We start from the raw sequence: 17,500 nt of genomic DNA on the forward strand, positions 1-17,500 counted from the left end.
TTCAACAAACCATATTATAGATGCATCAGATTTAAGATGAACCGTGGTGGAGAACGGTATGATTCGGGTTTTTTTCCTGAGAACCCCAAGTGCACACTGTTTCTGAACTCCCTGAAACGCCTCCATTGTAGTCTTGAGTTTTCTTCCGGGAATGAACACGTCACAATATTCCTCATTATAATAATTCCCGCCCAATGCTAAATAAAGGGGCGGGGTCTGGTTGAGTTGGTTAGTAGCGTGTTGAAACTTGCAGTTATGGTATGGGGCGTGACATTTCCCAAACACGCTCAAAGTGCTTGACCAATCACAACACACCGGTCCAGCGACCAATCAGAGCACAGTGTGCTTTTCAGAAGGAGGGGCTTCATAGAGACAGGAACTAAACAGAGCGTTACTGACACCGTGTCCTATCTACACATGACGCGACACCGCGACACCGCGACGCGCGATAAAAGGCATCTTTTCCATAGCCGTGTTTCCAGTGCAGGAACTTTCCCCAGGAACTAGGAACTAGGAGCTGGCCGTCTCCATCTTGGCAGCGCGTCACTCCCGGATAACAGAAAATGGGCAAAGAGCCGGGACGTGGGCGGAGCTGAGGTGACGTGATGACTAACAGACAGCAGACAAACGCCAATCCACCTGCCACTCGAAGTGGCCACGCCCTTAATTATGCAGAACTTTAAGGCTTTATATAATGTAAACGAATGAGTTATAAATAAATTCACCCCCCTCACATTCGTCATGAAGGGCAAAATTAGCCGTATAGACCAAAACCACAATTTGTCCCAGACTGTAAACATGTGTTCTTCTGCTGTAAAGTTGGGCATTTTAACATGAGCTCTGTAAGACCGCATGAATTCGCTCCAAGGATCGGTAGCGAACTGCGGTGAAGGCCGCACGCGTTCAGTGTTTCAGCTGGAAGAATGGATTTGATTATAATATTCTTTATCTGACTCCATTTATCATAGTTGTCGCATTTAGAAGAGAATCCCAACCGGTTGTTTGATCATTTATATTTGATAGTTAATCATACATTTAATCGTTCCGTTTTAACCCTTTGTTGCAATTATACCGTTCCACATTGGAGATAGTTCATAATTACATATTAATTCAGAAAGGATCAAAAATGTAACAATTTATTTACAATCAAGTAAATGTAAAATGTCAATTACATCATAGACATAAATCTCTTCTAAAAGGAAATACAAATTCTAGTTATGGTTACACTTAAAATAGTTTCAAATAGATGTAAACATAAACCTTTAATTATGCTCTGTAGGCCTCTGCCTAGAATGTTACCTGTGAGAGAGATAGATAGGGAGAGAGAGAGAGAGAGAAAGAGAGAGAGAGAGAGAGAGAGAGAGAAAGAGAGAGAGAGAGAGAGAGAGAGAGAGAGAGAGAGAGAGAGAGAGAGAGAGAGAGAGAGCTAAAGAACAGCTCTCTCTACAGGAAGCCAGAGAATCCAAAGAGCCCTCTCAAGAGAAAGCAGAGAATCAAAAGAGAGCGAGCTACAGTTGAAATCCTCTTTTATCCTTTTCCCTGATGTCACCAAATTCAAATCTGACTCTTGTAAAACTGACCAATCAGACCAAACCGTAAGGCATTTGAAAATAACCAATCAGACAAAACTTCCCCCATTGTATCAAAGGTGTGGACCATTTGGCCATCCATTCTTTTGTTCTTCTATCTCCAACTGGCCCCTCTGATGGCGTTAAGGGGGAGGGGGTTGAGTCAATTTCAATATCTTGATCACGACGATGCAAAGCAGCAAAGCAGATGATTTTGTTCCAATGAGATTCTGCTCCTTCTGGAGCTTGTCTCTAGCGGCCAGTCGATGAATTGCAGTAAATATCACTTCCGTATTGGCTTCAAGAGAAACGCTTCGGTTACTAACGTAACCTCGGTTCCCTAAGATGAGGGAACGAGTATTGCGTTTGCTAAAACGCTTATGGGGGAATTCCTTTCCTCGAGATATTGAAGCAAATTTTTATCCAAAAATACCTTTTACACGCAGTGCAGCTGCACAACTCTCAGCAGGAAGCAGCTGCGTGCTGATTGGCTGTGCCGCTGCAACTGCAGCAACCTATAGCGAGACCGCGGGGCGGGACGGACCAATCAGGTCCTTCTAAATTCCCGTCACTAGGGGCAACAGAATTTGCATAGCCAAGGGTATATAAGACCCTGTCTCGCAAGGTTAGTCAGGTTAATCGACTGAAGCGACTCCTGAGCAAGTAAGCAAGCACGGCAAGCAAATGCAATACTCGTTCCCTCATCTTAGGGAACCGAGGTTACGTTAGTAACCGAAGCGTTCCCTTACGAGAGTACTCTCGTACTGCATTTGCTAAAACGCTTATGGGGGACCAATGCAAAATGCTGTGCTTGCTTAACGGCTCTAAAGCCGACGACACCAAACCCAGGCCAACCTAGGTGGGCCCGTAATATGATATCAATAAGTCCCAAATGAGCCAGACCTGAGTCTGGCCCTAAATGAGAATGAACACGATATACGTGTAATAATATAAAGTATAGACCAGACATAGTCAGGCCAGGAATAATGAATGGCCAGATAATTCGAGCCGTATAAGGAATGTGCTTATGACTTATACAATATTTAACCCAGACCGGACTTTTCGAGCCTTAAGGGGTTAAATCTGTTTACACAGCAAGAAGCCCAGCTTGTAAGGCCAGAACATCTAAATTATAGAATCTGATAAAAGTGGACGGGGAGGCCCAGCCTGCCGCCGCACAGATATCATTCAGAGAAATGCCAGTAGACCAAGCCCACGAAGAGGCCATGCCTCTAGTAGAATGGGCTTTAATGCCTAAAGGGCAGCTGAGATCTTTAGACTCATAGGCCAGTGAGATAGCATCCACTATCCAACGTGACGAGGTCTGCTTTGTAACCGCGCACCCTCGGGTGCGGCCACCAAAGCATACAAAGAGCTGTTCAGTTTGCCTGTAAGCAGCGGAACGCTCTATGTATATCCTCAGCACTCTGACAGGACAGAGCAAATTAGCATCTTCTTCATCTAACGGTGATGAAAGTGCTGAGAGTGAAATGACCTGTGCTCTGAACGGAGTTGAAAGCACTTTAGGTACATATCCATGTCTTGGTTTGAGGACGACTTTGTAGTCGTTTGGCCCAAATTTCAGACACGAGGCGCTCACAGAGAGCGTGTGCAGATCACCCACTCGCTTAACTGACGCGATCGCCAACAGAAAAGCGGTCTTTAGTGACAGGAACTTTAAGCTCACCGAATGCAGAGGCTCAAATGCAGAGCTCTTCATGGCATCCAGGACCGTGGACAGGTCCCATATAGGGACTGAAGGGGGGCGAGGTGGGTGAAGCCTTCTAGCTCCTTTAAGGAAGCGAACAATAAGATTGTTCTTTCCCAGTGACAGTCCGTTCACTTGAATGTGATACGCTGCTATAGCAGCCACATTAACTTTGAGTGTGGAGGGGGAACGACCCGCGTCCAGAAGCTCTTGTAAAAATATAAGCACTTCTGACACTTCACAATCATGTGGGGTCAGACTTCGCACTTTACACCAGTCCGAAAAGACTGACCATTTGCCTGAATAGAGCCGCCTGGTTGCGGGGGCTCTAGCTTCAGTAATAGTATTCAATACATTTTCAGAGAGGTTCTCATGTACCCGTTGATGGGCCAGACATGAAGCGCCCATAGATCGGGACGGGGATGACAGATCTGCCGTTCCGCCTGCATGAGGAGATCTCTCCTCAGCGGGATCGGCCACGGAGCTGCATCTGCCATCTGACTCAGTAGTGAGAACCAAGGTTGATTTCTCCAAAGCGAGGCTATTAAAAGCACAGCGCATTCGCTCTCCCTGATCCTCTCTATGACCTGAGGTAACATTGAGATTGGGGGAAAAGCATAAAGAGGAAGGTTGGGCCATTCGTGGGCCAACGCATCCTTGTGCTTAGAGAAATATATTCGCATTGAGCATTGTCTTGTGAGGCGAAAAGATCCACTTTTGCATCTCCAAACCTGCCCCAAATTGTCTGAATTGTATGTGGGTGAAGAGACCACTCTGCAGGGGACACTTTGCCCCTGGACAGCATGTCCGGACCCAAATTCAGAATGCCTGGCACGTGAGTCGCTCTCAGCGAGCTCAGATTGTGCTCTGCCCATATTAGGACTTCTTCCGCCATTGTGTGCAGATCGATAGATCTGAGACCGCCTTGGCGATTTATATAGGCTACCACCGACCTGCTGTCCGTTCGGACCAGGACATGGTGGTGCTTTATGTACGGAAAGAAAGCTCTTAGCGATAGCGTGACCGCTTTCATCTCTAGACAGTTTATGTGAAGGCTCTTCTCCGAGTCTGACCAGAGACCGGAGATCGGCCTGCCCTCGTGAAGGGCTCCCCAACCTAGGTTGGATGCATCTGTCGAGATGACTTTCCACTTCATAACAGTGCCCAAACTCACGCCCGTCTTGTACCAGACGGGATTTTTCCAAGGAGCCAGAGCCAACACACAGCTGTGGTCTACCTTGATTTGCAATCGGCCCGAGAGCCATGCGAGAGCTGGAACGCGGCAACTCAGCCAGTGCTGTAGGGGGCGCATGTGTAACAGACCTAGTCTGAGAACTGGCGCCGCCGAGGCCATGAGACCCAGCATCCTCTGAAAGTGTTTGAGAGGAATGTGTGCACCGGACCTGAGGGAAACCGCTCGGTTCCGAACAGAGACCGCGCGCTGTGACCACAGTCGCACGCTCATCTGCAGTGAGTCCAATACTGTTCCCAGAAACGAAACTTTCTGTGTGGGAGACAATGAACTCCTTGCCACGTTGATTCTGAGTCCCAAGCATTGTAAATGGTTGAGAAGCCAAGATCTGTGGTTTAATAACTGTATCTCTGACTGAGCTATTATGAGCCAGTCATTGAGATAGCTGAGAATTCTCATTCCCCAAAGCCTCAGCGGGGTTAGCGCCGCTTCCATGCACTTCGTAAACATGCGGGGAGCCAGAGATAGACCAAAAGGTAGCACCTTGTATTGGTATACTTTCCCCTCGAAAGGCGAATCTCAAGAATGGCCTGTGATGAGGGGCTATTTGTACGTGGAAATAGGCAACCTCTAGATCCACAGTGAAAAACCAATCTCCCGGGTGAATGTGCGCAAGGATTTGTTTCGTTCTCAACATTCTGAACGGGCGCTTCATAAGGGCTTTGTTCAGATGTCTGAGATCTAGGATGGGTCTGAGACCACCGTCCTTTTTTGGTACAAGGAAGTAACGACTGTAAAAGCCCGACTCGCTCTGTGAGGGGTGTACGGCTTCCACCGCTCCCTTTATTAACAGTTTTGATATCTCGGTTCGAAGCACGTGACTTGTGTCGCTTCTCACCGTTGTCTCTTCCACGGCGCGAAAGCGCGGTGGTCTGCGAGCAAACTGTAGCGAGTAACCTTGTTCTATTATGTTCAACACCCATCTTGAAATGCCGAGAATGGCCTGCCAGGCCTCGGCCTTCGAAGCCAGGGGCTTAATTAATCTGTGGGGCGAGTTGCTGAGTAACAGGGACTCGGTGGCCCGATAATTTTGCGCAAAGTTGGCGCTTATGAGGGGCATGTTTCCCGCCGCCTGAGTGCAGGGGGCCGGGGGGCATAGAATATTGGTGCTTGTGTACAGGCGAGCGCGTTTGAGTACGGGCTCGTTGACTGTGAGAATAATGTTTCCAGCCACCTGAGTACAGGGGGCTGGGGAACATGGGGGAGTGCTTGAGTGTAGGGGTACATGCTTTAATGCTGGCACACTGCCTACAGAGAAAAAGCTCTTTTTTTGACTTCACGGCGTTTGTGCACAGGCGAGCGCGCTTGCTTGCGGGCTCGTTGGCTGTAAATGTGGTGTTCCCAGCCACATTGAAGGGAGCTGGGGAACATTTTAGAAGAGAGCGAGGTGGTACACCGGCCGAAGCGGGCGCTATCCACCTTCTCTTTATACCTCTGGCTAGGACGGCTTCGGAGGATCAGGTTTCGACACATTGCTGGGTTGGGGACCTCGACGCTCCGGCGGTCTGCTGCGGCTCGTAGAGCGGGAACGCTGTCCGGGCTTAGAAGCCGCGCGAGGCTGGTGAGCTGATGGCGCCGCCTTGGTGGGCTGGGCTGGTCCAGCTTTAGCGTGACGGCTGGCGGAGGAGCTGGAACGCTTAGGCAGGAAATGTCGCATTGCCTGCGAAGCCTTCTGTGCCTCAGTGAAGCGCTCTGTGAACCCAACCACGGCGGGACCAAATAATCCTGAAGGCGACATGGGCGCGTCCAGGAAAGCGGTCTTGTCCGCGTCCTTCATTTCGGTCAGGTTGAGCCACAAATGGTGCTCCAACACCGTCAAGCTGGCCATACATCTGCCAATCGCCTGAGCGTTGGCCTTGGTGGCGCGCAGGGCCAAGTCAGTGGCTCCGCGCAGATCCTTCAGAGCCTCGTTGTCAGGAACAGACTCATCCAGGGAACGGAGGAGTTTGGCCTGGAAGACCTGAAGCACCGCCATCGAGTGTAGCGCTGACGCCGCCTGGCCGGCGGAGGCGAATGCTCGACCGGCGAGGCTGGACGTAGTGCGGCAGGCCTTGGAAGGGTGCACAGCCTTTGACTGCCATCCTCTGGTGGAGGGCGGGCAAAGGTGTGCAGCGACGGCTTCCTCGAGGGGAGGAAGGGCTTGGTATCCTTTATTTCTGAGCGGCATCGACCACCGAGAGCGCTGAAGAAAAAGAGGATTTGGCACGAGAAGAAAATGGCGCCTTCCACGACTTTGTTAGTTCCTCGTGGACTTCTGGGAAGAAGGGAGCGGGTCTTTGAGCGGTCGGTTGACGGCGGTTCTCGAAAAACCACTCATCCAGTCGGCTTCTCGTGGGCTCCTCGGGTTGAGACCAGTCAATAACGAGGTCGTCCACGGCCTTCGTGAGCAGACGCATAAGCTCAGCGTCGACTGAGGTTATGGCGCCGCTGGCCGTCCACGTCGAAGTGGCGTGCTCTGAGACGGTCTCCGACCACCCGCTTTCGGATGCAGCAAGGGAAAGGCTGTCATCCTCTTCCTCCTCCGGTCCGCCGAAGGAAACAGTAGCAGCCGCCATGCGAGGGGAGCTGTGCTGTTCCTCGACGAACAACACGGGCGATGGAGAGGCACGCGGGGACATGCCCGGCGTGTGCTCATCAGAGCGCTCCGGGGGCCTCTGGTCACGACGTTTCTTCTTCTGTGGCTCGAGAGGCTGAGAGCAAGGGACGGGATTCGAGTCGAAACTGGCGAGCCGAGCCCGAAGGGTCTGCAGCGTCAGTTCGTCGCACTCCGGGCAGCCGCCCTGGTTGAGTGCAGCCTGCGTGTGGTCTCGTCCGAGACATGATACGCAGATGATGTGCCGATCCTCGTCCGCGATAAAACCTCTGCACAAGGCGCAGGAACGAGACATTTGGAACAACGTCTCGGCTCTTTTTGAATGTGTAAAACACAGAAGGTATTTAAAAAGGATATGTGCCGGATGGCACAGCTGGAAGGCAGGCTGAAGGCGGAGAATCCGACGTCCTCAGGCTGCAGAGTTCCGCTGTGTGCGTGTCGACGGCAGGCTTCGATCCGGAGCTCAGCGATAGCAGTCGCTGAAGAAGAATTAATCTGACTAACCTTGCGAGACAGGGTCTTATATACCCTTGGCTATGCAAATTCTGTTGCCCCTTGTGGCGGGAATTTAGAAGGACCTGATTGGTCCGTCCCGCCCCGCGGTCTCGCTATAGGTTGCTGCAGTTGCAGCGGCACAGCCAATCAGCACGCAGCTGCTTCCTGCTGAGAGTTGTGCAGCTGCACTGCGTGTAAAAGGTATTTTTGGATAAAAATTTGCTTCAATATCTCGAGGAAAGGAATTCCCCCATAAGCGTTTTAGCAAACGCAATACGAGAGCACGCTCTCGTAAGGGAACTATGGGAGGTTGCCGCTTGGGTAGTACTTTTTCAAAGTTCAGGAGCTTTTGGGGGTGGGACTTGGGCGTTGAACATGCTGATTGGTTGAGTTGACGCAGCATTTTATTTTAACCGGCATTTTTAAAAGTCTTTTGCGAGGCTCGTTCTGCGTTCAGTAAATATCAGTCTTGCTCTTTCTGTCCGATGGCACTCGTTCATCTGAGCAATCTCACGGTCAGTGTCTGAGCTGATAATAACGTTGTCTTATTTTAAATCTAGCTTTACGAGCTTACAGAATACGCTTTAGTATCAGTGCTCGTCTCTTTTCTGCCGTTTTGTTAATTACCTCTTTAGTAAACCAATACATAACCAGCAAAAGCAGAATCTCCTCCATACTTGTTATTGTTGCAGCCAGTGTCGCACAAAGATAACTACTGTCCATCGCTGACTTGGAGGAGCAGCCGCGCACAGTCAAACGTTACCGGACTAATTTGCCTAATCTTCACGGTACTTTAAACCGCAGTGGAAGTGCAGACAGTAGCAGGTCTAGGGAGAAAAAAGTTCCTATAAAAAAAGTTCCCGGTACAAATTGTTCCGGGTAATTTAGGTGGAAACGGGGCTCATGTTGATAAAAGTTTTTGTCTTAACCAGCCGCGATGGCGACACGCGATGAATCTGTTTTAAAACGGTGTCCATTTCTGCGGAGTCACGGCTGGAACAACAACACAAAACATAATCTCAGGTAGTGTTTATGGGCTTTATTTAATGTTAAAACCATGTAATGTGACTTTGAATATCATTTAGTGCTCCCAGTTTTGTAACATAGTCGTCCTAAAAGCAACAATGGATAATTCACCTCAGATCTTGACAAACAAATGGATACAAGAACGTTCAAACTGTGAACAAACAAGTGTATTCTATGACAAAGATTGTTTTAGTGACTCAGTCTTTATTTTAGTAATGTTTAAATTGTGTAATATTTGAGAATTTGATTATGTACTTTTCCATTTCCTTGCGAGTGCCGTCAGGATTAATCTCTGGTGCTGTGCACTTGCCGCGAGAGCCCGCCCACACACTGTTCTGATTGGCTGTGGTTTTTGACTGATTTGTCGCATCTCGTAGTCGCGTCGCATTTGGTGTGGACAGACAAGTTGCTTGTCGCTGGAATCTTATCGTGTAGTTAGGACACGGTGTGACAGACTGGGAAGAGAGGAGCTGCAACAATGGAGAATATGAACATTCAAGCATGAAAACCTGTTCTAGTGCAGCTCAAAAACAACATCAAGACTTTGAAAAAGGGCATTATAGTGCGAGGGTTTGAAAGGTAATAGGATGTCGTCAGATGAAATAAAAGGATGAAAGCGGTGATTCATCACCTTGTCAGACTCCACAGCAGCTTCCTCTTCACCGCTCTCTCACACACTTCAATCTTCTCACGCTGCCTCTGTCACGACCTCCATCAACATAATCTTACACTCAGATGCACATGTTCAAACACTCATCCTCATCATTAATTAGTCCGTTATTTGACACGTTTATCTGCAGTGCCTTACAGTAATAATACAAAGACAGTCCTTTTGAGGTGACAATTAGCAGATGCTCTAGTCTACAACAACTACAATTCTGCATGGCATGTTCACATAATCATGAAACACGGGATGTGATGTTTAACTGTCCATTGTGCCAATGGATGGTAAGCATGAGGTTTGCCTTGATGTTAAGAGTGGCATGAGAGCTGTATCATGGACACATGTACCTTTGAATCAGGGGGTGTTTCGGCCTTTCAACACTAGACACCCTCATCAAAGGTGGCCAGCTACAGGGTGATCAAACCTGAGCTTGTGTCCCATGCCCAATCATGAGAATCGCCTGGTTGTTTAAATGGCGCCGCACACAGGACTATGCAAGGCAGGGGGTGTCCTCTTCCCTGAGTCAAGCCGAGAGCTGACCGCACACCTTGACCCTCCTCCTGGAGGGTTTTGACCTGGGTTCTCAAAAATTAATGACACAGATCAAAATTAATATTCAAATCAAGTCAATTGAAGGCCAAGACTATAAGTCGAGGTTTAGTATTTTGTCACCAGACCACGTCAAGTCTCAAATCCCCTTTAAAGGTCCCATGGCATGACATTTTCATTTTATGAGGTTTTTCAACATTAATATGAGTTCCCCTAGCCTGAATATTGTCCCCAAGTGGATAGAAATGTTGATCGGTGTAAACCCGAGTTCTGGCTGTCTTTCTCTGCCTTTGAGAAAATGACAGGCCAGACGAGCCAATCCTGAAGTCTCCTGGTTTGACGTCCAAGCAGGAACGGTTTCCTCCCTTTCCTCCGCCCAGAGAATCTGGCACGCCCATGCAAACGCTCGAGAGATCATTGCTTGTGAACGAGTGAATGCTGGCAGTTTCTCAGTGTTTGGATGTACAAATGAAAACAGAAGTCTTTTTTCAGTTCCTTCTGATCTGTGACCAGTGATTTGTTATGTGTAGCTAATTATTTATTATTCGTGCACATGCTGCGGCTTCTCTCTCTCCCGACTGAACGGTGTTTTCGTGTTTTCTATCTTGTGAGTCAGTTTTTTTGCACGTCCTTGTCGCGTCTATCTGTTCTACAATGTGCATACAGTCATGAGTTTCTGCTCAACATCAGCAGAGTAACATCTTTAGAGATAAACCTTACACACGCCGAGGCTCGGGCTGCACTGACCTCCAACCGGCCTCCAACATCCCCGACCCCCAGTACTGCATCTGGCCCACAGCGGAGGCACCAAACGCAGCGTGAGATTAAGCAGAAGGGGGGTAAGCGTGAGGGTATCTGGGCTAGGCTAGCCAGCTATTCCCACAATAAACTGGATTACATTCGATAACTGCTGTTGTGTCTTTGTTTGCGCTGTGTACTCAATGCGCGTCACTGACGCTTTCCATATGATAGGAACATATCTAAAAATAATGGTATTATCAACACTTACTCATAACTCGTTCATCTCGACAGCTGTAATGGTACATTGCATGTGTTACAAAGTTGGTAATAATGATGAAGACAGGCTCGGCGTGACTGGGACTCGTGTTTATTCAGAACTCTCAAATACAAACACAAACTCGCGCTGACTGACAGCGCTCTCATAACTCAGTAACTTAGTTACTATAAATAACTTTGTTAGCAATCGCTGAGCTCCGTCTCTGGTATATTAGTGATGTCCGGTTCGCGAACGATCTTTCTTTTGAACCGGTTCTTTTTAGTGAACCGAATCAGTTCACCAAATCGGACTGAATCGTTCTAAACTGTTCGCGTCTCCAGTCAGCGCTGATCCATAATTTACAAAAGTTACTAACTTTCTGACATGAGTGACAGCCCCTCCGACTAGAAATAGACTAATAACCTGAAGTATATGCTGTAACTAAAACAGTTCACTGAACTGAGACTGACAGAACCGATGTGAAGTGAACTCCGGTCCATCCGTCTCTGGCAGCAGCTCGTGCCTGCTCGTGCCTCGTAGACCTTGTTAAACCACGCCCCCTCCACTCATATCAAATGCAAAGATGTCAGCCAATCACAACAGTGGGCGTTTTTACTGAAGTCTCACAGCAGACACGCCTCTTGAAGCAGGGCCTTCAGCCACAGGGCAAACAGCAGTATAGAAAAAATGCCTTTTATTTCTAAATTATGACATTTTATGATGTAAAAATCATACTAACAATATAAGTACACCTCAGGAAACATTATAAAATAATAGAAAAATGCCATGCCATGGGACCTTTAATAACAGTTTTCTATATAATGCAAGTTGGTTTTATTTATTGAAGGGCAATATGAAATAATATATTTATTGTATTATTTATGTATTAATATAGTTTTCTTTGTTACAGTTTGGTTTTATAAACCATGTTGCAGGGCAATAATAGAATAAAATAAAAAGATATATCTTATATGAATTAATATATTTATTATATATTTCTTTATTTATAAACATAGTTTTCTATGAATTCTTATATTTATTTTATTAATATTTATTTATTAATATAGTTTTCTATATGTTGCAGGATGGTTTTATAAACCCTGTTGCATGACAAAAAATAAATAAAATAAAATAAATAGATTTTATATGAAATAAAATATTTATTTTATTAATATTCATTTATTAATATAGTCTTCTATGTGTTGCAGGTTGGTTTTATAAACCACATTTTTTATTGATTAATATAAATTCAAAATAAATAATATATTTATTTTATTAATATAGTTTTCTATGTGTTGCAGGTTGGTTTTATAAACCATGACAATAACAGAATAATTTTTTTATATGAATTAATATATTTATTATATTATTTTTTTATATATTAATATAGTTTTCTTTGTTGCTGGTTGGTTTTATAAACCCTGTTGTATGACAACAACAATAATAATAATAATAAAAATGATTTAATATGAAATAATATATTTATTTTATTAATATTTATTTATTTATACAATTTTCCATATGTTGCAGGTTGGTTGTATAAACTCTGTTGCAATAAAATAACATGAGATTTTATATAATTAATTAATTTATTATATGAAATAGTATATTTTTACAAATGCACTAATTGTACGGATCTACTAAAAATGTACACAAGCAAACACAGTGTCTACTAGGACAGGGGTTTTCAAACTGGGGTCCGAGGAGGACACCCCGGGGTCCTCCAGAAGGTTCTAATGGGTTCCCAGAAAAATTCAGAGCATAAAAAGACAAAGCAAAAATGGATAAGCCTACTCTGTTTCATTTCTAAATGTTTCTCTCCTTTCTTGCCGTATACATACTTTCCAGAATTGTATATGTTTGCTTTGTATCTTTAGTGAGTTTTTCTCACTATAGTCCCCGCTATCTCACTCACTGGGGTTCTTAATGCAGTACATAACCTGCTTACATACATTTATTGTGAAAGTTGCTTATACAAATCATTTTTAGTTGAAAATGTTATTCTTCAAGTTTATAAATCCAAAATTAAGTATAGCCAATTTAAGTTGGGAAACTATATGTTGTATTTATAATGTCATACTTACTATATATCTAACAGTTTAAATGATTTTTTCTTACATAAAAATAGATGGATTTTAGGAAGGGGGTCCCTCATAAAGGTTCATCATATTTGGGGGTCCTTGGCATCATAAAGTTTGAAAAACCCCACTCAAAAAAATGATTCAGGATCTTCATAGATATGACACATTTAAATCCTGTTCACTTTACTTAAACTTCTCATTTTGCCACAACTTAATTTAATTGTGTTCAATCAACCTAATATATTTAAAACTGAAGTTTACTTAATTAAGTTGTGTTAAAACTCCATGTAATATTTGTGTTGACACAACTAACTGGGCAGTGGATCTGTAGTTCCCAGCATGCTTTGCAAGGGACTCCATTGGGAGAGTATTTAGGGATTAAAGTGTTATTTTAAGGGAATTATGTTGTTAGTTAATGTTAGTGTTTGATGTTCAGTTGTGTTGGACATTTAGAGGAGTTTCTGTAATGTTTTATTTTATTTTGTGCTTATAGGCTGTGGGCAAGAGTGACACCTAGGGATGTGACGGTGAGGAAATTTTCCCACCGGTTAATTGATGTGTGACAACACCGGTAATACCGGTTTCACCGGCGGAGGCTTTTAAATCACTAATTCTATCTAACCAAAAGTAACATGCACACGATCGCTCTGAACAGAAAACGCGCCAGTGCGCACACACCGTGAATGACAGCTCGTCTGTTAATGCGCGCTCTGTGAGGCCATGGGTGCATCTCAATCAGTTCCCTAGTTCAGTAGTCAGGGCACTGATCAAGCATTGATCAGTCTATGATTGAGATGCACGCCATGAATGAATAACAGTTCGTCCGTAAAGCCTTGTATATACTCAACCAGCCCGCACGAGCGCGAGGGTGCGCGCGGCAAAAATAAATGCGCGCAGTCAGCGTAGCGCGGAGGCTCGCACTGCGGAGCCAGGCGAAAGTAAACAATGCGCGCTCTGTGCGGCCGTGCACATTTTACTTTCGGTTTTGAATTAGCACCAATTCGGCTGCGGGTTGCTTGAATTGTGGGTTCTTAGCCTATTATTTTTAATGAAAAACACAACAACAAAACAAATGACAAACGCTTTTGCGTTTCGCTTTGAAACCAAATCTTCCGCGATCATCTCAGTCAGCTCCTCACTCTTAAATCTGATGAATGACTCCTGCCGCTGCCGAGACTCACGGTCGGATCCTGCTTTATTAAGCAGATACGTTCAGTTTTTATTTGTATTGTCTGTTCTCTAACTGAACAAAATTATTTTATTACTATAAAAAAATCAAAAAGACGGTGGGCGGTGCCACGGTGGGCAAGTGATGTAACCGGTGTTGAGTCTGGACACAGGTAACACCGGCAACACCGACTATCGTAGCAAGCCTAGTGACACCTCTTTTCATTTTCATTAAATACATTGTGTATGATGATGAATGAAACTGCTTATAATTGATTTTCCAATTAAATGTTTTAATTTAAGCTTGACAAGTATAAAAAAAGTCATGTTATAAGTATATAAATATCATTTAAACTGTATTTGATCAAACTGAGTTGGACCAACTCAATTACATTTCATTGCATGAATTCGTTTTTTATGAGTTAGGGCTACACATATTTATTGGATGGAAAAGCTGCCCTCCATTAAATTGAGTTTGAGTGTACTAGGAGTCTCTATTTTTTTTTTTAAGTTACAGTATCTGCTCAAAAAAACTATACTCAATTCAAAATACATTCTTTATATTTTCTGAATAAGATGTGAGCGTTTGCCTGCGTAAATCTCACACAACATAATAGTCCGAAATTCTATTTGGAATCCTTTTGGAGTTTTTTCAGTCATTTGGAACCGATCCAGAAGGACTGTTGTTTTCTTAGAGCATAACACAAGAAGAACATTATACATTTCAACAAGCGAGGCCCTGAAAAAAACTGTTCACTACCCTATAACAATCCTGTAGTAATTTCAGTTTATCCAGTCGGATCTTATTTCATTGTAGGAGGATTTATTATTTGATCCCATCTGATTCCAAATCATGACAGAATTCCAATCGGAATCTTCACACATTCAGAGCCTCAGTGGAGCTCATGAAGCACCTCAGATCTCCAACCACACCCTCTCATCTTTCCGCTGGCGTTTTCCCTCTCGTGGCCTGCCTCTGAAGTCGGAGTGATCCGTGTGTGTTCGCGCTGTGATTTTATGCTCCTTTGAGGTCTGGAGGCTGTGCAATCTGTCTCGTGGAGGGAGTCCGAGCCTCCGCCGGCTGGATTGCATTTTGATCATTAAGATCAGAATTAGCCGTCTGACTTTCACACTTCAACCGTGTTAAGCTGTGTGGAAAGGCAGAAACACTGGGATGTGCTGAGACTACTGATACGCTCCCCAATATCAGCTCTTCCCACAAGCGTTAAGAGCCACTTTCACGCCTTCATTTACACAAATCAAACTAATGAAGGAACCACAGTGCTTGTTAGACTCGTGCTCTTCATCCCCCACGTGCCCCGGCCTTTCATTTGACCACCGGAAGTCCAATCAAAAGACTCAAGACTGACCGGTTTGAGCAATTAATCCAGTCTGTATCTCTCCGTATCAAAAATAGAGCTAAGATTCTATTAGCAGCTTTACTACAGCGCACAAGACTAGTCATTTATCCTGAGAGATCAAATAATTACACCCTGATGGCGTGGATCTGATAGGATCAGCGGCGGGAAGACTTCATCTATGGAAGTGAAAAATATTACAAATCTAAAGTATGAGCTTTGTGCGGCTAATAACTGATATCACCTTGACCTGAATGGGACTGTCAGTGCTCGGATACTTCCTGTGATCGGTCGCCTCCTAGAGGTGGCAGTCCACATTACTGGCCTTGGCATCCAAACAACTAAACCATTAATGACTATGAACAGATATATTATTATTGTTTTATATATTATAAAATATATATATAGTATATATTATTATATATATATATATATATATATATATATATATATATATATATATATATATATATATATATATATATATATATATATATATATATATATATATATATATATATATATATATATATATATATATATATATATATACTTTTTATTGTTACTTTTTATTTAATATTATTGTCCACAGCATAAATGGAGCAGGACAAATAAAATACAATACAATACAATAATAAATAGTTTTATTTAAAAATTAATAATAATAACAATAATAAATTTACAGCTTTCGCAAAATAAAGAATACATTTGATTGATTGATTGATTGATTGTTTGTTTGTTTGTTTGTTTGTTTGTCTGTCTGTCTGTCTGTCTGTCCACACCAAATGGTGCAGGACAAATACAATAAAATAATAAATAGTTTTATTGTTATTTTTTATTTAATATTATTGTCCACAGCATAAATGGTGCAGGAAAAACAAACAAACAAACAAACAATAAATACATAAATCAAAATTAAATTAAATTCAATTAAATGTACAGCTTACACAAAATAAAGAATATTTATTTATTTATTTATTTATTTATTTATTTATTTATTTATTTATTTGTTTATTTGTTTATTTGTTTATTTGTTTATTTATTAATTCATTCATTCATTCATTCATTCATTCATTCATTCATTCATTCATTCATTCATTCATTCATTCATTCATTCATTCATTCATTCATTATTGTCCACAGCATAAATGGTGCAGGACAAATAAAATAATAAATAGTTGTTTTTTTTATATTATTGTCCACAGCATAAATGGTGCAGGAAAAATAAACAAAATATAAACAAATAAAAACAAACAAAATTAAATTAAATTTACAGCTGAAATATCTTTTTGTTTTATTGTTTTATTATTTATCATTATTGTTCACAGCACATATGGTGCAGGACAAAATGAAAAAATCTTCATAAATAAATAAAAAAAATAAATAAATAAAAAAAAATAATAAAATAAAAAAAAAATAATAATAAAATAAAATAAAATAAAATAAAATAAAATAAAATAAAATAAAATAAAATAAAATAAAATAAAATAAAATAAAATAAAATAAAATAAAATAAATAAAATAAAATAAAATAAAATAAAAAATATGAATAAATAAATAATCAATAAAATAATAAATAAATCAATAATAAAAAATAAAATAAAATAAAAATAAATAAATAAATAAATAAATAAATAAATAAATAAATAAATAATAAAATAAATAAATAAATAAATAAATAAATAAATAAATAAATAAATAAATAAATAAATAAATAAATAAATTAAATAAATAAATAAATAAATAAATTAAATTAAATTAAATTAAATTAAATTAAATTAAATATATAAATAAAAATATAAATAAATAAAGCCATTTACCTTTGCCATTTAGATGGCAAAAGACCATTTTAGGCTTTTAAACCTTATTCCCCTTATCGTTGTGTAGTCAGGCAGAATGACTCTCCTTCAGTGGCTGCCTGTAATAGATCACTCTTATCTGTGTATGCACTGGAAGCGTCTGTGGAGGAGTTGGGCCGACCGGGTAACCATGGCACAGTTGATATCGCCTCTGGAGTCCAGAGAACCCGAGAGAGAACAGCC

The 17,500-nt window shown here is 42.4% G+C and overlaps 1 protein-coding gene across 1 annotated transcript in view; it reads left to right on the plus strand.

Moving 5' to 3' along the window:
• LOC307118023 (zinc finger BED domain-containing protein 4-like) overlaps positions 1–17,500 on the plus strand; it is a gene marked incomplete at both ends in the record, with an annotated part of 23,878 nt that overhangs the window by 6,303 nt on the left and 75 nt on the right. The window contains one exon of the mRNA XM_079803315.1: positions 17,346–17,500. This exon is cut by the window's right edge and continues 75 nt beyond it. Coding sequence (XP_079659441.1) covers positions 17,346–17,500 — 155 coding nt within the window. The remainder of the gene's footprint in view (positions 1–17,345) is intronic.

The sequence above is a fragment of the Gobio gobio genome (assembly GCF_949357685.1).
Source record: "Gobio gobio genome assembly, chromosome: 21".
NCBI lineage: Eukaryota > Metazoa > Chordata > Actinopteri > Cypriniformes > Gobionidae > Gobio > Gobio gobio.